General features: G+C 52.9%; 3 protein-coding genes across 3 annotated transcripts; 2 read left to right on the forward strand and 1 right to left on the reverse strand.

Moving 5' to 3' along the window:
- Positions 1–52: 52 nt before the first annotated feature.
- On the forward strand, positions 53–7,972 carry LOC119106057 (phospholipid scramblase 1-like). Its single transcript, XM_037229654.1, has 3 exons — positions 53–62; positions 2,932–3,000; positions 7,326–7,972. The coding sequence occupies exons 1-3, from the start codon at positions 53–55 to the stop codon at positions 7,970–7,972; spliced, it is 726 nt and encodes a 241-aa protein (XP_037085549.1).
- A 1,834-nt stretch (positions 7,973–9,806) lies between these two features.
- Positions 9,807–12,939, forward strand: LOC119106346 (UPF0047 protein YjbQ-like). The gene is made up of 5 exons (XM_037229967.1): positions 9,807–9,966; positions 11,536–11,630; positions 11,985–12,026; positions 12,280–12,363; positions 12,792–12,939. The coding sequence occupies exons 1-5, from the start codon at positions 9,807–9,809 to the stop codon at positions 12,927–12,929; spliced, it is 519 nt and encodes a 172-aa protein (XP_037085862.1). The 3' UTR covers positions 12,930–12,939.
- Positions 12,940–20,740: 7,801 nt separating this feature from the next.
- Positions 20,741–24,390, reverse strand: LOC119106058 (XK-related protein 4). Its single transcript, XM_037229656.1, has 6 exons — positions 24,346–24,390; positions 23,397–23,528; positions 22,615–22,838; positions 22,076–22,231; positions 20,858–21,419; positions 20,741–20,819 (listed from the first exon to the last, which is right to left on the reverse strand). The coding sequence occupies exons 1-6, from the start codon at positions 24,366–24,368 to the stop codon at positions 20,741–20,743; spliced, it is 1,176 nt and encodes a 391-aa protein (XP_037085551.1). The 5' UTR covers positions 24,369–24,390.
- Between the last annotated feature and the right edge of the window lie 1,668 nt (positions 24,391–26,058).

A 26,058-nucleotide genomic window follows, 5' to 3' on the forward strand; every position in this document is an offset into this window, starting at 1 on the left:
TAGTTGTGTTGTAACCATGTGACGAGAGGCGAACCGGGGCGATAGGGCCGGCATGGAAAGACGTGCGCCCCTCGCTCCCGGGCGGCCAAGAGCTTGCTCGGAGGAACGCGCACGTGCGGCACGCACACCGTGACAGGGTAGACAGTTTTAACTGGTGATCATTTGTGGTCGGAGCTGCCGCACGCTGGCGCCGCAGCCTACCCCCGCCAACGACCGCAGATGACTCGTGGTGTCTGGACGATCTCCGCCGGTGTGGTGGATGTACATATGTTACATGATGAGATACATTTCGTTGCAATGCTTTTTATTATTGTTGTGTTGAAGCGAATGGAAGTTATTTGGTAGTCAAGATAAACGTTTGTGCTGTCGAGAGAATGCCTTTTTTGTCCTGCAGCGTGGGCCGACAGTATTTTTATACCAAATCACGTTTTGTAACCAGTTTGATGTTATTCGTTTCACGTCATGGGTTGTGCGAGAGTACTGTTGTGTGTGTCGCAAATATAGCGCTAGCTGTAAAGCCACATTTCGCCGCCCTGCGCCAAGTTCACCTGCAGAGGCGTATTCAGAGGGACACACCCTGTTGCCCTGTAAGTTGTGAAAATCACTATGAAAGCGATTTTTATATGCATCTGTAGTGGGCTCAATTTTTTAGTTTCCTTCACTTTGTACCATTCATGATCAGCCTGCTGCACTCCGCCAGTTGTGAACAAACTTTACGTCATCTAGCATGAGAAGCGCTTGTGTCTCTGCGACCACCTATGTTATGCATCTGCGTGTGTGATCATCAGAAATATGTTTGTTACACTCGCAGGATTCCGTTATTTGTGTGATTCTGTTATTAAGACTTTCAAAACTGGGTCACGCAACTCTGGGAAACGATGCTTGGTTTGTAGACCAAAAAATGAAAAAAATGATGTATTTTGACCGGTAGGTAGTATAGGATCAGCCGTCTCTTCAAAGAGCACCAGGAGCGGCACAAGCTGCGGTTAAGACCCCCCTACAGTGCTGCCCTCTTGAGAGAGGCTATTGCCGGAAGAAGAAACGTTTCCTGCTACCTCTATTCTACATATGAGCTACCTACCACTCTGAACGGCACGCCGGTCAACCATCCAGAACGTCTGAACGACGCACGCAGACGCCCGCCGGGACACCCGCGAGCCCAATGATAAAGTGAGAACTGTTCTCGAAATCCGCATAAGCATCCAGCGGGTTTTCGGAGAACCCAAACGTTTCCGGCAAACGGTTAAGACGAAGGTACGATATTGGAAATTACAATGCAGGAGAATACACTTAGTGCACAGTAGATGTAACAGCGAGCCACGTTTCTGTACAAGGGAGTTCCCAGTTGCCTCTTCCGATATCGTGGATCCCTTCAGGACAAAAAAAAAAACTCCGATGTGGGCGGCGAGCGGGTTTCTGGGCGGACAACGTAGTTAAAAAACATGGTCGTTTCTTAAAATTCTAAGCACTGTGCTAAATAATCTTAGAATTTGTCGTTGATGCAGTGCAATTAAACTAAATTCGTATTCATTTACTGAGATTCGGTAGCGTAATGACGTCATAAGAGACGTACATCGGGCGGGCCCGTGTCAGAAACGAGGGCCGCGGCATGACTGGGGCCTACCCTCAGCAAGCGTGAGTCCGATGCCCAGTGCATCGGTCACGAATCAAGTGTGGGGTGCCGGAAACGACACATTCAGCGAGTGAGTACTCCGCTTATTACGACCGGGTAATAACTGTGGGCGTGGGCGCGTTGGGGGGGGGGGGGGGTCGGTTGGCCACCTTACACGGCAAATAGACCCCCACATTGCACGCTACCTTCGGCTCCCAGTTGCAGCGCTAATCAGAGTTGTTCCTAACTGTGTTGGCTTCACCGCACACGCTGTCACCTCAGTCGCTGAGCCGTCCTGAGCGAGCGCGTGCCATTGCTGCATGCGGTCCATCTGACCCTGCATCGTCGGGTATCGGCCATCCCACGGACATGTGACGCGGAAGGGCGGTCATGCGCGATCCAGCAGAACTGGGCAAGCGCTCAATCGCAGGCCTGCGGGGCAAAAAGACACTCTGAGGCAACATATATTAACCGTCCTCTTTGGACAGGTTTTCCTGGATTTTCTCAAGCAGGACCTCGATTCGCCCCTTCATGACTGGCTGGCCTTTGCTCGTCTTCTGCGTCAGTTTCTGAAGTCTCGCGAATTTCTTTTTCCGGTACTTCTTCAAAGCAGTCTGCCGCTCCTTCTCCTGTCGCTCTTCTTCTTCCCTCTGTTTTCTCCTTTCTCCTCTTTCGCTTCGTAGATCATTTGCGCCCTCTGATATGCGGTCATCTTCATCCGCTTCTTGTTTTCCGCAATGCTGAAAAGTCAATGTGCTTGGTTAGATGTCTTCCGCGTAACAGCCGAATAAACTTAGCACACAAGTAGTTAACAATCACATTACGCCTTATAGTTGACAATCTGTAAAACAACGCAGCTAAGAAGACATGAGGGCATCAGCTCATGTACTTTCACGTGAAGCTGAATGTCTTCACGTGAAGGCATTCAGCTCAAGAACAAAGAAATATTCGGAAAGATCGGCTGCCCGGGACGAACACAGCCGGGGTTCACAAAATGACACCACCGCCTGCTTGACAACGTAGACGTCAAATTCACTTTTCGTGTTGCGTTTTAGTGGAGATTAGCACTCTATTGCAAGATGAAAATGACACCTCCCAGGAGAAAGCTGAGCGCAATGACACTGACCGTGCAAACGCAGCTTGAACACAGGCACCGCCGGTTCAGTTATTTACTCCGATCTAGCTGTCAGCTAATAGTGATAATAGTCACCGGCTTATGAACTCGGCACCAGGCGGCATGAAATCGAGAACCGTGAACGAGGACTCTGAGAGCAATGGGCGTATCTGGCCACGTGTCCGTACCGCATCTCATGCTACAGGGGCCATCTTTGAAAGGAGAGTGAGAGAGAACGAGCCAGACCACTGTGCAGTTCCCACTGGTATGCCTGGTACACCGCCCCGTCCACAAACGTAGAACGTGCGGCCGCTCTTGAAAAGAGAGCTGAGACACGAGCGCACTGGCGGCGCCACCGCCCTCGCGGAGGATTCCGCTGACTCGGGTCCCCGCGTGGCGCACACCAGGTGGCGTGGCAGGTGTCGTAAGTCGTACCGGGACAGTGAGACACCGGACTACACTCAGCTGAATCACTGGCTAACGCTCCTTAGACGTCGAGGTTCCGGTCCAACTCACCTGCGATTGATCTGTGTCGTTTCCGCGCCGCCTGCCTTGCCCCCCGCCTGTCGCTGCTCCTTCTTCAGGAGACGGTGGTAGTGCCTCATAATTCCCTTCTGTTTGTCAGTGAATTCTCCCGAAACGGCACCTGTAAAAGGTACGTTTCAGTCATACCTGCACTTCAGACGGACCAATAATATTTGGCGTTGAAAGTGGGCAGTTTCAAAGGCAAACATTTCGCGCGATAGGAAACGACACACCTGTTTCGCGTTTAATATAGAGGGTTCTCGGAGGCATATGAATAAAAGAGGGAATATTGAGCGAATATTGAGGGAATTTCAAGAGATCATTGTTTTGGTGGGCGAGGTTTTCTCGTACGCACTGCTGGTTGTATATCCCAACAGTCAGGCCTTTTATGACCTTAGGCATGTTCGAGACTTCGTATGGTGTGTTTTTCGTTTCCAGTGTGTCCATTTAAAATATCACCGAAGGTCATCCATTTCTGAACATTTTGATGAGTTCCATGATAATTTTCAAGACGATTATTACACTTTAAACACCCACTCATACACAGTACACATATAACAGTTCGACTTGCATCACATTCCTACGACACACACGTTCGAGCCATTTGAAAGAATGAGAATTGCATGCTGCATGATCTGATTCAAGGTACTTCCATGCCACCAAAACTTGTTGCATTTTCACTACAAAAAGTTACAACAAGTTAAAAGGTTGCTGGTCCGGTGGCTTCACATTACGGGAGTGAGCGGGGGGGGGGGGGGGGGGGGGGGGGCGCTGCTTTACTAGTCGTATGTCGTACAGTAGTAGTTGCGTGAGGATTCGAACGGGCACATCAGAGGCTCCGTTCAGATGCCCTCAAGGCAACCTATACGCCCATGCAGATGGAGTTGCAATGGGCTCCCCACTGGGAGCCCCACATACGCATAAGCATATTTGTAGACGGGCAGGTGCATTTCACGCCCGACCTTATTGTGAAAAACAAACTGCCATTTCTAGACCTCCTGATCGACTGATCAAATAGTAAATTTCAGATAATGTTTACAGAAAAGTCACCAACCAGGGTGAATGCAGGGGTGGTAATGGTGGCTGCCCAGATAAACACAGGAAATGGGTCACCCGGGCTTATATCCGCAGGGGTTTCAAAAAAAATTATTCACGGAATGCTTTCGATAGGGAGCTAAACCGGCTGCGCCAAATGGTTACCAGAAGCGGATCCATAAATAGTAACTCAGACAATGCTACGAAGTCCTTACTCGATGACTATCTGAAAAAAGACAAAAGAACTAATGCCTCTCAGGAACGTCATGAGAATGACAACATTTTGGAAAACCGATGATTACGTATTGCGTGACATTGTTCGCAAACGCTGCGCCCCCAATGATCAACTGAAAAACTAAGATTTATAATATGTTACAAAAGTTCAAAAACGTTTTCTCTCATTATGAGAAACAACCTCAACCAACCGAAAGATGAAACTGACCAATGCAGTTTCCTATTTTTAGTACACCGACGGGGACTGTGAAACCCGCTTAAGGGAGGGGGACCGAAACACGTGCGCGTACACACCACGACACCCGCCACCAGGAACACGTTAGTCATCAACAACACTGTACTAGCGCATACCACACCACAGGCGCCTCACCACGCATGAAACATTGAATGAAATGAAATGAAACATGAAACAAACACAAACATAAGAGACATGGTGCCCATCAACATACACAACAGACGACTTACGTAACTGACAATGTACGGCACACGATTAGCAAGATAACCCGCGCCCCCTCCCTCCCCCCCCCCCCCCCCCCCCGCCCCTCCCCGTAATGCCGTCACCGAAACAGCAACCTTTTAAATTTACATGGTGTTAAATCTACAAACTCCAGCCTGCAGAAGTGTACACTGAAGGAGATCATGCACCTTGGAAACATTATGATTTTCAAGTGCCTGGAGCGTGTGCTTCGTAGGAATACGATGCAAACAGAACTGGTATATATGTAATGTGTGTTACCGCATGTCTAGAATGCAATAATGTTCTTCAAAATGACCATCGAACTGGTCGAAGAATTACAAATTGGATGCAGTTTGGTGATTTTCTATATCGACACACCGAAAACGAGAAGCACACCACACGAAGTCTTGAACAAATCGCCAATGCCGTAAATGCTGGATTTGATGTAATTGATAATATATATATATATATATATATATATATATATATATATATAATTACTATATATTTATGATACATTGTTATTACCAGATTTAGCCTACTTCATTTTTATTAAAGGCAATGCATGTTTTTAAACCTTGTATAATTTATACAAAGTATTTGATTTGAGCAGTACATAGGTCATTCAGGGATGGATCCAGGCAGCAGGCACTGGACGCACTCGTCTTTTCAGATCGGCAAGTGCAGGCGCCGCTTCAGAGGCCAACTTGGGGCGCCGATGGCGCTCTTCTATGGCGGTCATGAGAGGCCGCACCCATTTTGGTTGTGGGGAACTGGCACGGGTTCAGCCATGAAAGACTTAGGTCATCCCATATTCCAGAGTTTTTCACCTTAATCTCACAAACCATGGCGTATCCTCTGGCACTAAGGTATGTGACGTTTCTTGCATCGTTAATCCGCTCAGCTGTTAAGATTTGTATATTGTGGTGAGAGCAACCATGCCTTTTGCTATGCGAGCAGTACGAGACGCCAGTATATGCATATATATATATATATATATATATATATATATATATATATATATATATATATATATCATAAATTTGTCGCAGTGGGCGTATTGCACATCATAACGCGGTCCTGCGGTTTATACAATCGTGAAACGTTCGATATTAACCCACATTTAGACACAAACACGAGGACGCCTGCATGTTTCGCCACTGTGCTTTTTAGGAATAACTTCGCTTAATGCGTAGGTAAAGCTGTGTTAAAATAGCCTATTTTACCAGCCATGATTACTTTTCCGAATCGTCCGTTATCACATTGTACATGACTTCAACAACTAAACACGGCGATGGATTTCATTCCAACAACTCTGTTTCAAAATCCGTTCATTTAAATGTAAGAGCATGTTTCGCAACTGCACCTTTTAAGTAGGCAAAACACCCCATCAGCAATGGGAACGGTACACGGCATAGAGCCTATGAGGGTGCTCTAACCCTAAACCAACAGGAATAATGCCACACCTTGCCAAAAGTTGGCAACAGGCCGCATTGGGGCATACATTTGTAAGTGCTGCACCATCATGGTGGCGTCGGTCAACGACTCGCTACCCAGGCTCGACGACCTGCACTCTATATCGAAAGATTCCAGTGTATTGCGTCACGTGTCTTGTCACCGAACCGCCTCAGTTAGCGACTGAACGTAGATCCAGTAACCGTGGATTAAACCGATTAAACTGAGTGCAACGCCTTTCCACATAACAAGGCCAATGCTAAAACATAGCCTATGACCGTTTGTACTGTCTATGCATCCCGAAGGACCATCTCCATTTCTCCATATCCATTCCTCCATTTCCTCCATCTCCATTTACTGCACGCAAGCGCCGCCGACACCCACGTCCCTGGGCAGCCACGGCGAAGGCAACACCGCCATGTCCTACAAGGAACACAACGCTGAACCCGATCACGGAGATCAGCCTGGCTATGGTGAACCGAGTGGATACTCGCGGCATGAAGGCTCTCCACAGCCCGGAGGCTCCTCCCGGCCTGCAGGATATCCGCAACCCCGAGGCTCGCCACAGCTGGGAAGCTATGCAAAATCTGGTTATCCAGAGGTCGCAGGATATCCCCAACCTGGAGATTCCCCACAGCCTGGAGGATGTTCACAATTAGGAGGCCTCCCAAAGCCTGAAGGCTACTCACAGCCATGGAGTTTCTCGCAACCAGGAGGCTTCTCACAGCCTGAACGCTACCCACAGCCAGGGAGCTTCTCACAGCCAGGAGGCTTCCCACAGCCTGAAGGCTACTCACAGCTTGGAGGGTACCCACAGCCTGGAGGCAACCCGTCGTCAGTCAAAGGTCAGCCAATGGCCGGGGAGCTCATGGTGGCGGCAACGGCTCCACCAGGCTGCCCCGCCGGCCTCGAGTACCTCATGCGGGTGGACCAGCTGCTCGTCCAGCAGCGGGTAGAGCTGCTGGAGGCCCTCACCGGCTTCGAGACGGCCAACAAGTATACGATCACGGACAGGCTCGGCCAGCAGCTGTACGTCGCCGTGGAGGACAGCGAATGCTGCGTGCGCTACTGCTGTGGACCGGGGCGGCCGTTCGACATCCGCGTCACGGACGTCACCCGGCGTGAGGTACTCCGCCTGGAGCGGCCGCTCCGCTGCCAGGGCTGTCTCTGTCCCCAGGCCTGGCTGCAGCGACTGGAGGCGTACTCTGGGCCGGCGCCGCTCGGCAGCGTGCGCCAGAACTGGTCCGTCTGCACGAGCTCGTTCGACGTGCTGAGCGCGGACGGCGACGCCGTGCTCGCGATCGAGGGTCCCGCCTGCGCCTGTTCCCTCTGCGGGGACGTGGCGTTCAGGGTGCTGACCGCCGACGGCCGCCGGCCGGTCGGTGAGATCACCAAGCAGTGGGGCGGTCTGGTGAGGGAGGCGTTCACCGACGCAGACACCTTCGGGGTCACCTTCCCCACCGACTTGGACGTGAAGGTGAAAGCCACGTTGCTTGGTGCTACATTCCTCATTGACTATACGTTCTTTGAGAAAGGATGACTGCACTGTGATGTTTTACATCATCAAAACATCACATGTAGCCAAGTGACTTTCCTATGCTGTGCAGCTGAAGAAAAGGCCCATGGTTAGAAATATGAGCCCCCCCCCCCCTGGTGTTCCTGACTCATCCCCAGAGGTCTGATGATTATCACAATGCTTATGCTGTACTGATATGATGCCTTCAGTTTTTGTGCGTGTCCATGCTGAAAGTACTGTTAAGTAATCACATACTGGAAGTTAAGTAATACTGTAATGTACTGTAAGTAAAGTAATGATGGAAAATGTAAGTAGGTTATTTTCAATGTTCAAATTGAGTACATCGGCAAAATGTTTTGAATCAAATAACAATGTTGCTTGGTTTTTGACAGGTAGCCCAAAAATACATCTGATGACCTTAAAAAAGCTGTAGACAGCATTATTCACCATGTAAGTCCTGTGTGAGACTTGAAGACATGTTCAACTTCTGCAGATTGGCCCAGCTCACTTCTCATAACCATATTTCTTCACAACTGTTGATTGTAGTAACAAACTGTTTTAGGAAAAAAACAAGGAATCAGTTGTGGAGCTTTTAAAACCGGTACTTGACGTGACTTTACCTGTGGATGTTTTCAGGGCTTCTAATTTAAGCTGTTTAAACATGCACAATCTTCCAGCAATTTTATCAAATGATCAAAATTTGTCACTCTCCATTTGAAAAGCAAGGGGAAAGTAAAGCATATCCAGTACAAAGGCACAACAAGGGTTGAAACCGGGCATAAGTCTCCACAACCCAGCATTGCAACAGCAAATTGATCATGACAGACTAAGAACAAAATGGGCATCAGCATTTGCAACAGTTGAGACACATCAACTCAAGCATATGGGGTGGACTGGCCAGTTTCATTATAAAGCCAGCACCAGGACCTTGAAACAACCCTAAATACATAATTTAAATGGTCTGTGACACACACATGGGTGGAAGGCATGACATATAAACAACATTGCATGGAAAGAAACATGTAAGGTCATCATCACTGGGATCTCCACAATGGGCCCCAGCACCTACCAGATTTTCCCTTGGCGAACTTTCTGTTGAATGGTCTTCCTGTTCCAGAGGAGTAAGCGAAAGAGCGCTCCGGTGCGCTGCGCCTTTTAGAGTGACCATGCTCCATGGTATCGTGCAGTGGTAATTACTCTATGATCACCTCAACAAGGCAGACAAATTAACATGACGTGCCAAATTGCCAGCTACCACAGGTCAACCTGTCCCCAGCCCACTACCACCTCGCTCCGAGAATCACTGTTCCTCCACCACCAAGCCAGCAACCCCAGGCCAGGAGGGCACAACACTTGTAGGCGCGGCGCGTATGAGTCGTTTCTGGCACAGTAGTGGGCTACGATATTATTGCTAGCCAGGAAAAACGAGCCGAGCTCTGGCTCTCCCATGCTGGAAACTATTTTTCAAAGTTTCAGCATGAAAAGGAAGAATTCCCGGAAGGATGAAAAACTATTTCAAGTCTGCTAGCTCACAAGTTTTTGGGATCACAAACACAGCATCTCAAAGATGCTGAAGTTCGCCAAAATGTCTGGGCACAGCGGGCTGTCCTGTGAATGAAAAACAATTTTAAGGCTTATATCTAAAATGACACTCTTGAACTGAAAAATGATTGCACATGTCTGAACATGTATTTGTCATGTCATGTTTGAACGTGTATTTCTATCGGTAGAAGAAACTAGTGCGGCGGGGTTTGTACGAGGAAGTTTCAGAATGTTTCCCGTACAGTATTTATTGCAGTCTTTTAGTTTGCTCACCATTTATAGTCCACCTTGGTTCTTCAGAACCCATAATACAAATATGGCGTCCCCGAATGGCAATTTGCAGATAGGGTCTGCCTGGTTTCAGAGGAAAATAAAGTTGAGACCTCAAAAAAGAGGAGTTCATCTTGTTACTGATGAAATTTTGAGACAAGTGCCCGAATTGAAACAGTTCTCGGTGGGCATGTGCCATGTTCAGAGTAAGTTGTTTAATGTTACCCGCGCCACTTCTCGCCGGGGTAATGCATTCTGCTATGATTTTGCTCAACTGCGATTGTACCTGACCATTACGTGAACATTAATCGGGTCAATTTGTCAGAAACTTGCCTTGCATATCACTAATAGACCTGTGCCCTAGCTGTGAGGCTGGGCCATTGTGATGTTATGTTCATGGCACCTCAATGATCTCATGGGGATAGCTGTATGACCCTGTTACTTGTTAGACTGTTGTTTGTCCTGCTTTTTGCATTCTTCTTTATCTTTTATGCAAATTTTGAGATATTATAAACTTCAACTTATAAGCAACATGAGGCATGCAATCAAGATGCTGAGAGATCTCTTCATCCCATGAGGTGCTTAGGAACTACTTCTTTCCTTTCAAGGATCATTCTCAAAGCATTTGTAAATTATTGGGATCTGTAAATATTTGGTTGGACCAAAAATGAGCATGAATATCACATATACCATATGCACAATGTTAAACTGTATTGTCATGCAGAAACCACATTGATGGTAGATGTGTTAATATTGTCCAAGTAGATGTTACTTTTTAGGTGTCAAAAACAATAAGTTCCATTCATACAATTCTCTTGGAAACTGGACATAATATTATTTAGATGGGAGGGGTCTAATATGCTATGTACTTGGTTGATGTCATATGTATTTGGTAGATGTTATGTTTATGCAATTCTAGTGGCTTTTAAGATTCTGTATAATATTCCCCATGCATCCATATATAAGCCAGATTGGTCTTGGCGCATGCATTATTCCAGCTTCAGAGCTGGATGTTAAAAGGATGAAATGCTTTATTTTGCTGTCAGCTCCCTTGCTTAACCATGCTAAAATGCTTCAAAGTCAGTTTGCAAAGCTACTCATACCTATATCATGCATGGTATCCCACAAATGATAGTGTGTTATAAAATGAGTTTCTGTGTCATGGTAAGGGAATGTTTTCATAGCTTGAATATCATAGGTGGCAGTAGTTAGCAGGCAGTGATGATCATATATAGATATAGTGGATGTTCCAGGCCCATAGTAAGTTGCAGGTTACTTACCATCAAGCCATATGACACTGTCCCTGCTGATGACAGTGGCTTATGCCAAAAGTCATATTGCTATAAATAGTGTATAACGACAGTAAATAACATAAATAAATGCATTCTATTTGGTGTCTCAGTGCATCATTGACACTGGTTGAGTCATTGTTGTGTCAAGTCACCTTGTTGGTGGTCAGAAGGCCTGTCCTTGCATAGTACTTGGCACTGTTGGCCTACAGTTGTGTTGTAAGTCATCCATGCACTTTAACAAACATGGTTTTGGTACAATGTTCAACAATGCTTCGTAAAACCAGCTGGGAGATGCATAGGGTATGTAAATGGATGTAAAATTATCTTATGCTGGAAACTCCATGTGATGATAGCAATGTCTGAAGGACCAACTGAATCAGCTCATTTTTATATTGTTATGTAATCTGCCCAATTTAAAACCCAGAGATGCTAGAAATATGATAGAACTGTTGGCCCCTCAAGTAAAATCTGCACTGTTTACAGTTTTGCACACATCTGCAAGCCTATCACTGAATGAGAACTGGGACCCCCATGTTCGAGATGATATGGAGATGATGTTGAACAAAATAGTGCCTGAGGTGAGTGCTTCTGAACATCGCATGTGCCGATACCATTGGTATTATAATTGCTCATATCACATTCTAGATAACTATTTTTTGTAAGTTGGTAGATAATCAGATAACCACAACCTACATAAGTGATGGGGTTGGTGGAGTCCAAGTCAGGCTTTGGAACAAAATCACAGAATCTGCGAATCCAGAGTAATCTTTCTAGTTCTCCTACCACAAATATGCTGAAGTAATTTGTCCAGAAGAATCTGTGAATCCAGAGGAATCTGTCTAGTTTTCCTGCCACAAGTATGATAGAAGTAGTTTGTCCAGAACAAACTGTGTCCCACATGTTCTCACTTGGTTCTCGGTTCTCTTTTTCAGGGCTTACCTTATAAGCATTGCTCTGAGGGGCCGGATGATATGGTGAGCAATGCGCCAGTGAGCGGTGCAATACTGTGTCATGCCCTCTATCTGGTGACTCTGTAATTTCTTTTTGACTGCACATGCTGGTTTTCTATCAGGCTGCAATTGCAAGTCCAATGTTTCATGCGCCAAAACTGTACTGCCTCTTCGATGTCTGTCTGGCCAGGTATACTTCATACCAGAGCCTTGTTTACATGGGCTGTGGCCGTACCTTTTTTCTCGCGTCATAACACTGCTTGTTCTCGCTTCGCAGCCGGCGCATGTGAAGGCGTGTTTTCTAGGCTCGTCGCTGACCATACCTGTCACTGATGGGAGGCTTCATGTTGGCACCTGGCAGGTAAGGAGGCATGCTGTGGCAGTGGAAGCAGTGGTAGTAGTCTATCTGATGGTAGATGTGGTTATTATCATATCATTTTGAGATGTCTTGGTTTGGGGAGTGGTGGTGGGGGAGGAAGCTTCATTATTTTTGGGTGTTCTAAGAATTCACATGGGTTTTTGGCTGTGCCTGTGTTTTATCTGTGCTCTACCTTTTACCGAGCTTGCTTTACATTGATGCATAATATTGAGGAGCATTCAAGGTTGGCAGCGTCATACCAGAGATTATTGGGCCAGGCCTGAATCCTGTTAATGCCGACAACGGAGACTAAACAGGGATTGGTGTCCGTTTGGCGCCGCTCAGCCGCATCCTCGGTGACGTGGTGTGTGCGCCCACGCTGACCCCTGAGCCCAACTGAGCATCCCTCCCCACCGCCCGCCCCTGTGCAGGGCATCTGGCTGTGCGAGCACCGCAACGAGGCCGGCTCGCGCAAGCTGGTGGTGACGGTGAACGGCTGCCTGCGCGACGCCGACGCTCGGACGCCTAGCTCGCCGCTCTCGCCGCTCGCCTCCACCAGCAGCAGCTAGGCGGCCGCGCCGCGCCGCGCCGCCCGCACCAGTAGTGGATATTCCATAACGCCGCGGCGCCGCCTGCCCAAGCGTCCGTCCGCGCCGGCACCGGGCGTCGATCACTGCCAGGCGACCGGCCCGCCGGGCGGCGCGCGCGACACCGCCGCCGGCGCGCGCGCGCGCCTCATGCAATAAGCACGCCGCCGGCGACGCGCTCGCGCCACGGCCCGATGCCGCACCGCCGACACACGCACAAGCGCCGGAGGCGCCGCCCGGGCGCGGAGCTGCCGGCGGCCGCGCCGCGCCGCGCCGCGCCGCTCGGCCCCGTAGCGTTTCACGACGATAGGTGCATATCAGAGCTTCGACGCGCCGCGGTCTGGGCGCGCGCCGGCCACCGCCGAGCGACGCGCGCCGGTCGCTGGCGTCGCTATTCGGTGCTACGTTCACTCAGATGTGGGTGGGTGGACGGCTGGTCGCTTTGGTTGCTCAAACATTGTACATAGGGCGCGCGGGCTAGCGCCACAGCACTACTCGGGGCGGCGCCGACGTGAGCGGCTCTCGCGGGTAGAAGCGCACGGCCAGGCATAGATAATTAACTATTTTATATTTGTACCTGTTACAATAGTTGTTTTGCTCGTATTTAAAGTTTATAAGTAGGAGCCAGGATGTGTAGACGCCCGGCGGGCACGACGCTGCCCGCGGCGGCCGGTCCCGGTAGCTCTGTGTGTCGATCGGCCCGCCAGATGGCAGGGCTCGCCGCCGCCCGCCGGTCTCAGTCGAAGCCGCAGCTCTCCGTCGGTGTCTTCCAGGGCGTGGGAGGGCTGCCGTTGTGCGTCGGGTTGGTGCGCGTCGCTAGGACGTGCCGCTCGCGCGGGCCGCGGGCCCAGTCCGTCTGCGGCGGCGTCGCTGCCGCCCTCCCGCTGTCCATTGGGGCTGATGACTCGCCGGCGCTGCGCTTCAGGGAAATCGGCTCTAGAGTTGCGTGCGTTTTCAGACATCCGTCCTGGATTCGACTTCAGTACGAAGCATACGAATTGGTCGGTGAGGCTCCAGTGGGGCTAGAGCACCGCAACGTGATCACTTCTGAAAAGTCATGCGTTTGTGTTGTGTTCCGCGCTGCGTGAAAAGTTTGCTCGTTCAGACGTTATGAAATTGTTACATATGTTAACACACGGCAGGAGAGTTGAAGCACGCTTGGTCATGCATTGGGTGTCTTCAAAGGGAGGATGCCCCGTGCAGCTGAAGAGGGGATGGGGGAGGCGGGTAGCGTTGCGATTGCGCGCGGCCTGCGCTGCGTTCGTGCGGCAGCTTTTAGCGCACGGGAGGTGTTTGCGCCGCTGTGACCTGCGCCAGTACGGGTGGGTGTAGTCACTGTCGCCCCGCTCCCGTCTGCCCTCACCACTTCACCGCACTCTGCCGTTCGCCGCCACTCATCGTTGCCGAGATGCACATTTATAGTCGGCAGCTACGCGTCGGCCATCCGCCACGGTTCGTGGTAAAGGCTCACGAGCGTGAGGAACCCGGTGGCCCGCCGCGGCGGGTCCGCCCGCTTGAGGTTCGAGGCGGTGTGGGTGCGCGACCGCCGACAGGGCTACGGTATCTTGTCTTCTCTAGAAACGGTAGTCTTCCCGCCTGTATTCACGCCCCTGCGCCTGCACCCGTCGCCGGGTTGTGACCCCCGCCTCCCTTCCCCGCCTCCTCTCCGGGGGTGGAAATTCGCCCGGATTTAGTGCGGAGCCCCGGTGCGTGAGCCCGGCTCCGCTCGTTCTGGGCGCGCCGGCTGCTGTTCGCGTTTCATAGCCGGGTTCAGCGCTGTCCCACGGTGCGTTGGATCGCGGTCATCGTCTCAAATTTCATCTTCTCAGCCCTTGCCTCGTCTCGTACGCTTGATGATCTCATACTACGTGCCATGAAGCCCAACTTCTTTGATCTGGTCAGTTTCCCTTGCGTTTCTGCCTAGAGGTTACCCTTTTCGCCTTGTGGGTTGTTCCTGTGCCGGCCCGTGGCCTGAGGGATCACTTCCCCGCCGTTCGGCTGTTTTCCTTCGTCTCCCATGCCGTCAGACCATGCTCCTCACTGACCGGCCCGTTTCCGCCGCGTGCCGTGCCATGAGACAGCGCCAGGTGCTGTCTTGTCCCCTTCGCCTGTCGGCGTCATGAGACCCTACTCCCCTCCGTCTGGCCCGTTCTTCCGTTTCATGCCATCAGATCCTCTCCGCGTCTCCTGACCCGTTCTCCCCTCGGAATCTCCTCCGAAAGCGGCTTTCTCTCTCGCGCCGCCAGTCGTCCGCGTCCCGGGCGCCGCGCGCGCTCGGCCGCGGCTCGGTGGCGCGCCGCGGGCGCCGGGCCGGCCACAGATTTCCGTTACGGGCCCGTCCGCTGGCGGCCGCCCCGGCCGCAGGCACAGGCTCGGCACGCCAGATCGGACTCAAAAGTGATACCGTATTGCGCCCCCCAGGTCGTTGACAAACATAGGTTAACGGTTAATTGGAACATTTTTTGCATCTTTACGTATTGTGAAGTGATATGGATGTGTTGTATCTATATAAATGATGGGCTAATATTACAATAATACATCGTTGATTCATGCTGGTCTTTTGGCACGCGGTTCTCGAGTTTCGGGGTCGGAGGACTGATGCGAGACGAATGCTGCGTTTACATTTCACCGGTCATGATCGTACCTGCTTGCGGCCTCCGAGGCCTCGAGCCTCGAGGACTGATACGAGGCAAATGCTGCGTTTACGCATCACCGGTCATGATCGTACCTGCTTGCGGCCTCCGAGGCCTCGAGCCTCGAGGACTGATACGAGGCAAATGCTGCGTTTACGCATCACCGGTCATGATCGTACCTGCTTGCAGCCGCCGAGGCCTCGAGCCTCGAGGACTGATACGAGGCAAATGCTGCGTTTACACTTCACCGGTCATGATCGTACCTGCTTGCGGCCGCCGAGGCCTCGAGCCTGGAGTTTCCCTGCTGCATTGAGGGGTTCATTGCAGCGACTGCTACGCCGTTGCTCCCAACCTGGCTGGAATCGTCTCTCAGTCGGCCACGCGGGCGAACCTGTGTGGTAAGCTGGAACCTGAGTCCGCCTCTGTGACCCGAGGACTGCCTGCGGCGATCGGCTGGACCGGCCGGGTCAACCGGCGGCACGGCCGATGTGGTGAGAACATGCAGAGCGGACGCATCGGGCGGGCCCGCCAATAAACACCAGCAGCGCGGTCGGCGGGACCAGGCCGGAGCCTATTCCGGGCCACCCGTGTGTTGCTGTGAGCTTACGCGAGGCATCACCACGTCAGTCAGTGGAGCGGAGGCGGCGGCGGAGCATCTGGCTGTCCTGCCGAGAGACAGCACGTGGAGGCAGCAGCCCAGGACCGGCAGCAAGCGCGGGAGAGATGCGCGATTGACGGAACGCCTTCCAATGTTGTGCACACCTGCATTGTAAGATTACCGGGTACGCACCGTTGCACAAGGCGAGGGAGAGCCGCCAACACGCACTGAAGGCGATTTGCCATCAGCGGCTCTGGCATCCGCTCCACACCTAGTATCGGGCGCATCTCTGCGAGAATTCTCCGTGCGGACGGAAAAATTCAGTGGTCTCTGTAAACTGGGACGAATGGCTAGCTTACCTCTGGAGAAACAAAAGACGGCACTGATCGCATTTCTCGATGGCGACTTCGTAAGGCTGGTGAAATATTCACTGGATGTTGACCTGACCGCTGCAGTCGTCACCACTGATGCACCTGGCCGCTGCAGTCGTCACCATTGCAGTCGTCACCACATTCTGGGCATATCGGTGAGCATTTACGTAAACATGCAAACGTGATCCTGGATCGTCGCAAATTATTTTTTGCGGTCCCAAGCGCCGGGGAAATCGTTCATTGATTTCCTGGCCGCAGTCAAAGAGATGCACGAATTTGGTAATTTCTGTGACTGTGGCTAAGACAACCAGCTCCGCGACAAAATAGTCACTGTCATACGAGACACCCGTGTGCGGGAGGAACTTCTGGCAGGTAAATCGTCTGCAGCCGTCAGTTCCGGCTCACTGCCGAGCCTTAGCCGCAGAGCGGCAGGGAGCCGCTGAATAGCGCGAGCAGACTCGTGCTCAAGCAGCCAGACAAGCTCGTGGAGCGGCACGGCGGCACCGCAAAACCCATGTACAGCATTCGGGTCGGAGCGACCATTGACGCGCAGAATCCATGCACGAGCCGGTGGGACCGGAGTGGTGTGGTCACCGGGGTCGAAGATCACCGTCACTGTCTCGTGAAAATTACCTACTGGGCGCATCATCTGACGTAACGGACGATTTCTGCGTGTTTATCGCCCATTGCTGCCGAGTTCGTGTGTCCCGCACGACGGGAGAACCCCTAGTGCGAGCCCGTCTACAAGGCGGAAGTCCGCGCCGCGGCCGTGACGGTCAAGTTCCAAAGCATGTGATGTTCAATCTCGACGGTCCAGTGGCTTCCCCTGCCACAGATCCCAACAAAACATGTGAGCCGGCGCGTTTACGCCGCAGTGAGAAAGTGTGCCGCGCTCCGGTCTCGTGGATCCCCGGCTGCAGTCGTATAATTGGTTTGACGGCCACGATTGGTGTGTTGTTTCCATACCTGCCGAACACTTTTGTTACTCTGTTGAGATCGACCGCAGGTAGTATTCAGTTTGCATTTATTTCTTGTTTGTTAACCGCTCTCTAAGTATGTATGTTAACTGGTGCGCATTTCTACATGCTTAACAGTTCGCTGTAACATTTATATGGCGTGCGTGACTTGTCCGTAAAGAAAATGTTGTAACTTCATGTCGGCGTCGCAACGATTTTGGAGAAGGTGTGATAACCTGGCACCTGAGTGCGCCTCTGTGACCCGAGGACCGCCCACGGCAACCGCCGGGCCGGCTGCGCCCACCGATAGCACGGGAGAGGTGGTGAGGAGGACACGCAGAGTGGACGCATCGGGCGGGCTCACCAATCAACCTATCAGCCAGGAAAACAAGCTGTTTCATGCGTATATAGGGGCGGCAAAAGCAAACCCAAGAGTCCACCGGGTCATGGTGCCCAGTTGAACAAAAACTTGCGCTCCTTGACTTTGAAGACAGACTGGCAGTCTTTACTGCGGGAAGTTTGCCTTAAAAAGACATGTCTATGGATCCCAAGACTGGATCCAGGATCCCATAGGTTTTGTTAATATGATCCTGGGATTCTTTGGGGGGGGGGGGGAGGGACTCAAGGAACATTGCTGCCTAGAATACTCCCGGCGGTAAAGGAGACTAGTTCCGGTAGGTTTCTGAAAATCGGATTTTTTGAGGGTGTGAATTTCGCTCTCGTGGTCCCAGATGGCGTTGGCCCCTTCCAATGTTGTCTCCTGGATCCGCCACTGAGCGCGGCAAGGCGCCGAAAAAGAATAACGTGACTGCTAAGGAAGTGCATGTGTGATGTTCGTCAGAGCGTACCTGTCACATGTCCGTGACTCGTGCGCTAGCATCCAGCTGTGCCTGTGAGTTAGAGTACGCGGAGGCGGGAGCGGGGAGTAAACCGTGGCGAAAAGGAGGCGCTTTAAGAAGTGGGTGAAAATATTGGCGATTTCGTTTGACGGCATGCAATTCGGTTTGGTTCACATCATAACCCAAGACGAAAAATCCTGGATCTGAGTTAACTTGATGGGAAATGACGTAGGCCGGCACCTACTGGCGCGTGCTGGTAGCATCCCAGACGAGGAACTGAGGAAGTCCTGAGCAGAGCCAGCAGCGCGCCACCTGCCTCCGATGCGCCGTTAGATGAAGTCCTGGCGGCCGGGCGCCGCGAGGTGAAGTGGTAGTGTGGTTTGGTGTTTAGGGGGGCGTCGGCCGCATGTGGTTATGCAGCACTCATAGCCGTATTATGCAGCCAAATCGTGATTCAAACGGGTTGTTGATGTCTTAAAAAGAGGCAACCTAAAGGAGTAGTCAAGCGTGGTGTAATGGTGCAAAATAGCACGGCAAAACCTAGAGTAGAGAAAATCTGAAAAAGGCTTTCGAGTTCCGAGAGCGTCAAATTCATCACTTAAGCTGTCGGCCAGTGTAAGATTCGGGGCGTTCCGCCCAAAAACCACGCCCATGTTTCAACTAGGCCAGGACAGGCGACCAACGTGCGATGCAGTTAGCGGGCCGCCACATCGAGGGTAGCGTGGGTTATCATCAGCAAGCAGCGGCAGACGGTGGGTGGCCTAAACGTGTCCCATGCGTAGACGGCAGAGAGCAACTTCACCTCTTCTTTCTTTATGGAAAGACGGCTGCCACAGTCCGATGCGAGGTCTGACGAAACGGACACTTGCAGTCGAGCACGCCGTCAACGGGCTGAACACGTCGAAGCGAAACAGTACGTCGTCTTCACATATTTTTACTCAAATAGCCACTTCGTTGACAGCATTTTATCGTCGACACTTGCATGACCAAGCGGAGCTTGATAGTGATATTGTCCACCGTCACCAAATCGACTAATTTTAACATGTATCACGTGCATCTTCGCATATCAGGTAAGACGAGGTCCCTTGTCTACGTGCGAACGCGTGAGCACGCGCTGATAAGGACGACCACGCTATGCGTACAAGCGACGTTCAGCCTGTAAATTATCGCTGACGTCATTCACTGCGTGCGCAGAGATTTCGCGGGGCCTCAAATGCACGCGGTAATTAAACGAGTGTTCCTCACATGCACCGCAGGACGTTCTCGTGCAACAGGCGCTCGTTTTAAAGGTCGGTTTTTAATCACATCCCACGACAACACGCCACCGCGAACCACCGACGCTACCACTAATATCCCCGCGCCACATACTAACTACCGTCCACACGCGCAGCTGAAGGTCAGCACGCTCGGCAACAGAATAGGCACGGACCGCGCACGAGGTCACCAGCACACGTGCGTCTGATTAGAGGGCGCCGGCTGGCCGCGACTCCTCTCCCACGCCAGTACTCCCTGCCGTGATATTATTATCACGCATATAAAACATAGAACACACTTCGTGTGCGGCGATGGACTGAATAAAAGGTGCTTGAGCGACGATTTTCGCCGCAGGCGACTGCAAAGCGCGAGGCGTGCACAGCAGGGACATCATTTCTATGGGGTGCATTCAATCGAGGGAAGCAATTCTTGTGACAACAGTATTGCTCGTGACATGGGAGAGACGACAGCACTACCTTGTACTAAGGAAGCCCGCAACGACCCTGGCTACGTATTCCGACGAGATTGGCCCTCTACGAAGGCCATCTCGCGGTTTTGACATCTAATCTGCGCGCACGGCTGCCCCTCTCCCTCCCCCAGGCATCCCACACCGGAGGAAATCGAGGACCGCCGGCCCAGTGCGCCGGCGCACGGGGCGTTAAAGCCACCGGTCCCAGAATACCGGACACCACCCGCGGCTGCACAGCACTGCGTGAAGGCAACCGATAACGTAACAGCCCGCGCCACCTCCCTGTGTCGCTCACCTCTCGCCGGACAGTCGGCAGACACGCCGACAGCCAAGCAGGCACCGGCCGACGGTGGGAACGGTCGGAGCCCCACAGCGTAGGTTCGCTCTGTTCTGTTCGTTCGTTCTTATCTGTTCGTTCGTTCGAATGCTCCCGGCTCGTCCGTCGACGGCCGCGGCGCGTTCCTTTGGTACATGCTTCAGGCGTGGCAGGCGCGCGCGCGCAAGGCGCTAGGCCACGCCGTCACGCCGGAGACGAGACGCGACGGATCATGCCGCCGCGTCACGCACCGCTCACGTGACGTTCCTCGTACTCGACCCGGCCGTCACGTGTACCTGCCGCCCGCCCGGCAGGCGGCCGTGTCTCGCCTCCGCCCGCGCGGGCTCGCGTCACGCGTCACGCCGGCAGCCCCTCGGCGTCCTCGCGGCCCCGGGCGGGCGCGCGTCGCGCGTCACGCCAGCAGCCCCTCGGCGTCCTCGCGGCCCCGCGCGGGCGCGCGTCACGCGTCACGTCGGCAGCCCCTCGCCGTCCGGCCGGTCACCGGCCTTCCGCTCGACGGGGGGCGTGGCGTCGCGGCTGCGGTTGCCCGCCCACTCCTCCAGGTGCACACCGAAGCGGTCCGCCAGCGTGGCATCGCGGCACACCTGGCCCGTCACGCAGATGCCGGACGGCTCGGGCCCGTGGCTCGGGTGCAGCCGCCAGTAGTACATCACCATGAACAGCACGGCGAGCGAGAACAGGCTCACCTGCGCCGCCAGGCCCGGGTGGTACCACCAGAGCGTCCGGTCGGCGTGCAGGTACCACAGCACGATCATGGCGGTGTTCTCGGCGAAGCACAGCACGTAGTACATCGTGTACTTGAGCCGCGTCGTCTGGTCCTTGACGTTGAAGAAGGTGAAGATGTAGACGGCGCCGAGCACAATGACGAAGAGGAGCTCCTCACAGCGCGTGTAGCAGGCCTCGGTCTTCTGGTAGATCAGCCAGCACGTCATGAGCACCCAGTGCACCAGCAAGCCGATGGCCACGTACACAGGGAAGAGGGAGGCGCACAGACTGATGGCCAGCACGCGAGAGCCTGCAACAGCGACGGAAGAGCGAGGTTAGGCGCGTTGCTGCGACGCGAGAGGCGTTCAGATCGGTTCACGTCCCGGCATGTCAACACAACAATGCTCCAGGAGATTCAGAATCCATTTCAGAAGGTTCAGTCAGAACTGCATTGAGAATTCGACCATCCGTGGGGTCCCATCTGCATAAGGAACCTGCCCCTCAGGCAATCTTGTCCCGTTTCTGATTTTCCAACGCCGTCCCCAAGTGGCAACCTGTGCCACCATAGATCAGAGCACCACGACACGCCCCGCGCTTCGGAGCCCGATCTCCCTCGTGGTGAGCGGCCTCGGGTGACGTCAGACTACAGCCACAGGTAAGAGCTTTGCCAAACAAGATCTGGGCATTGACGCGACGATCTGCTTATCGGTTCGCGACGGGTTGACTGCAAAATGGGGCTAACGCGGGATCGGCCCCGCGCTACAACGCTACAATGCCTTAACTTCGGCCGCGCGCTCGAAGGAACCAGCATGCCGAAACGCCCAACCCACACAGCTTCACGAGCGCTGTGATTAGGCAGACCCGCGGCCCGCAGAGTGCGACAAGTCAACGGACGCATCCGCGCCACAGGCGACCCGTGGCGGCCGAGCGCCGCACCGCGCCGGTGCCAGCCGCGTGCCATCTCACCGACGCTGCACAGGTGCCAGAAGAAGAGCACGACCGTGGCGGGCGTGGACAGGTTGTTCTTGGCCGGCAGGCTGTAGCGCAGAGAGCGCTGGTAGCTGCACAGCGACCAGGCCAGCGAGAACAGGCTGGTGCCCACGGCCACCACCTGCAGAGTCGCTGCAACCAAACACACACACTTCCATTCGTAAAGGCCGGCTGGAGGACAGGCGCAGTATTAACCAAATGTGAGCCACCTCACGACATATCTGCAGAGAGGGATGACAACATCACCAGCACACTTCACACATGATAATTAATGAGCAGAGATGATCCCACCAGGATCTATATCACACACACGCACGCACGCGCGCGCGCACGCACGCACGCACGCACGCACGCACGCACACGCACGCACGCACGCACGCACGCACACACACACACACACAAAATATATATATATATATATATATATATATATATAAGCGTGTCCATGTTTGCGTATGAATGTGGCAGAATCCGGAGACTGGCCAGGTCGTCGGAGCCGTTGCGCCGCCACGTACTGGAGATGGGCTCGGTGGGCTCGAAACGGTTATGCTCGCTGGCCAGGATATACAGCTGCAGCACCAGCTGTGGCGCCGACTCCATGAACGACTCGAACAGCCGCAGCAGTGTGGCGTCGGCGTCCTTGTAGATCATGTAGATATAGTTCTTGATGTGCGCCTGCTGGTCGCCGTTCTTCTGCGCGCGCCGGCTGCGGAGGCCGTACACCATGGCCTCCACGTATCTGGGGAAGGGAGCAAGGTTTGCCCAGGCGGGGTGGGAGTCACGTGCTGGGATCCGAGTGTGCACTGGCCAGCTACCGGATGTCAGCAGCATCCAGTCAGGAGGCGTGCACCATTGCGGCGCCACACTGGTGTAGCGTCGAGAGAGATGGTCATCCATGCGTCATCTCACACAGAGTCAATGCTAAGGGCACGCGGCATCAGGTGTGTGTCATTAGGGCTTTACGATGCACTCGGCTGCAGGGGCTGTATGGCGTCGCCTGCCCGTCAACCTGGCTGGAAGGACGGGCACCGCAGGGAATCGAACCCCGTAACTCCAGTTTCCAAGACGCGCAGTGGTTAACGCAGACGCGTCCGTCACTACACTATCTGCACCCACGCTATGGGTACGCAACCGACAGACAGACGTCAATGCAGTATCACACATGAACCATTAGATGGAGCAGCCCCGCAGCGACCAATCACGACAGCCATGTCCGCCCGCGTGTTGGATACATGATGTCCACCTACCACACGGGCCCCCGCGACACACGAAGCACCCGCGGACGCTCGCAACGCACCTGAGCAGCGGCCCCAACTGCAGGGTGAGGCAGACGATGCGCAGGACCCACTTCCACATGGGCACGGTGGGGCGGCAGGGGCGCGTCTCGGCGTCCGCCTCGTCCGGGCCCTGGTCCGCGTCGTTCAGGTACCTGAGCCGCGCGGTGTGACGTCACCACCGAAGTCAGAGCCGCTCGCCACCGCGTGCGGATGTTGAGTGACAGCAACGCCAGTGCATGGACATGCGTGGTCTACATATACTTTTTCATGGGTATGGTAACGATAGAAAACAACGTCTAGGTGCGCACAGTGATAGAGCCCAGCTGCCAGACATCAGGCAAGCCAGCAGCAGCCCAGCTGTTAGATGGAGCTGGTATTGTTTACTGCTCCTGCCACGGGCCACACTGCAGGAAAGATGCAGCAGAAAAAAAACATCAATACTTTAATGTTCAAGACGGATTAACGTATGCTACACGACAAATTCATCAGCTATTACCATCAGAAGCAATGCACCGATCGATTCATCCCTTAGTACCCAAACCTCTCAGTCCGTACAGAGGCTGCGCAACTCTCCTATTCCCCCAAGTAAAGTGGCATCTCCCTGCTCCGCTAGTCGTCCGAAAGAATCGATCACAGCCGTCAGCTGAGATAACCCGCTTACCACCGGAGGCTGAGGCCTGTCATGGTGAGCGCCGGCGCCAGAATAAACACCAGCGTCAGATGAGATAACCCGCTTACCACCGGAGGCTGAGGCCTGGCATGGTGAGCGCCGGCGCCAGAACGAACACCAGCGACAGCTGAGATAACCCGCTTACCAACGGAGGACGAAGCCCGTCATGGTGAGCGCCGGCGCCAGAACGAACACCAGCGTCAGCTGAGATAACCTGATCACCACCGGAGGATGAAGCCCGTCATGGTGAGCGCCGGCGCCAGAATAAACACCAGCGACAGCTGAGATAACCCGCTTACCACCGGAGGCTGAAGCCCGTCATGGTGAATGCTGGCGCCAGAATGAAGACCCAGCGTCAGCACGAACTCGTAGAGCCGCTCATTCCGGTAGAAGTGCACGGCCAGCCAGATGTCCGTGCCCGTGTCTACCAGGAAAACTGCCGATCGACAGCAACATCACCAAGAAGTCCTTGTAGGTGTACTTGCATGCGCTGCGGCAGCGCGTCCACCTCGTCGGGCGCCAGCACCAGCTGCGTGGCCGCGCTGCGGCCGCCATCAGCCGTCACCACGCGCGTCGGCAGCACCTTGGTCTCGTCCGGCGCGCGCGTGGCGCCGTTGCTGAGGCCGCCGCGGCCCGTGTTGGCCATAGCAGTCGCTTGGGGACGCGCCTAGTGGGTGGGTGACCAGCGGTCACGGAGCCGACTCATCCAGCCTGGTCCCTGGTGAGGCTGGTGTCGGAGAGACCCTCGGTGGATGGTGTGTATGTGCAGGTGAGCACACCGTTATGCTTGGTTCTGGAAGACAGGGAGAGTTTAGACATGATCAGCAGCTCTAGCCATGATAATTTCCAGTGTTCAACCCCGGTTTGGCACAGCCAATGGGAAGATTCATAAACATCTGAAAACCACTGACAGACATGGCTGGTATGCCATAACTTTGATAGCTACAAATCTTGTGGAGCTGTAAGTGCGCTGTATAGTATCTGGGTGGTTGCATATGAAAGGTTTGGCTGTTATTGCATCAGAACTTTCACCCCCATTTGTAAATTTCCTTGGCACACAAATGACTTGTCTGTCATTTGGTTCAAAATACATGGCATCAGGCAAAATTCCACTTTCAATATATTTACATTTACCATAAATTTCCCCTTGAGCTGAAGTGGAGAGCTGGTTGCCACCAACATCTCAGATATCACTATTTTCCTGTCATCCAAAATTAGCTCCCAGGTTAGCTCCATTAGTTCTTCATATCACATACAACATGGCTGGTGTCCTATGAATTTAGCTTCCAACATGGATCAGAGCTCAAAAGCAAAACACACACAGGAAGCTAGGTTTCTACTGTTTGTATTTACTTGAAGGTTATGAGGTCATTCATCTTTCATTTCTTGCAGAGGGCAAACAATTTCATAACATAAAATCTTTTTAGTAAGGACCAAGCCACTTTCACCTAATGAAAAAGCTATGTTATGGGTAGTTATAATTATTTCTAACACTCATTTTTATCCCTTTTATTTCCATACTGTTCATGATTTGTTTGTAAGGGTGCCAGGTGCACAGTGTCCAGAGGTACAGAGTTTGATTTCCTGTGGTGTCACCCTTCTTGTCCATGTGGGAGGCAGGTGATGTCATAAAGCCTCAGCTCCTACAGATGTCCAATACCCTTATGCCAATAGTAGTTTGTTTGCCTAGCTCTGGTTCTTAATATTAACAGTTTGCTTGCCTTATTAGTGATGGTGACAGGCATAGACATAGGAACTGGATGCTTCATGAATACCATGGCACCCAGCTTTCTGTGAATGCTGAGCATCAACCCGATGAGTGTGGAAGGAACCAGCTTCAAATTGATGCTGGCATCCCACTCTCTCAGAAGTTCCTCCACCTGTAGTGATATGCGTCAGGAAATCACGAACACCCTAAATTTTGTAACCAAATCAGAATTAGGTATTTTGCAAAAAAACCACACAAATGGGGAGCAGGGGTGGCATTTCACAACCATCTATTTTTCTAGAAC

This window comes from Pollicipes pollicipes, unplaced genomic scaffold, assembly GCF_011947565.3.
Source record: "Pollicipes pollicipes isolate AB1234 unplaced genomic scaffold, Ppol_2.1 Scaffold_6138;HRSCAF=7277_pilon_pilon_pilon, whole genome shotgun sequence".
Classification (NCBI taxonomy): domain Eukaryota; kingdom Metazoa; phylum Arthropoda; class Thecostraca; order Pollicipedomorpha; family Pollicipedidae; genus Pollicipes; species Pollicipes pollicipes.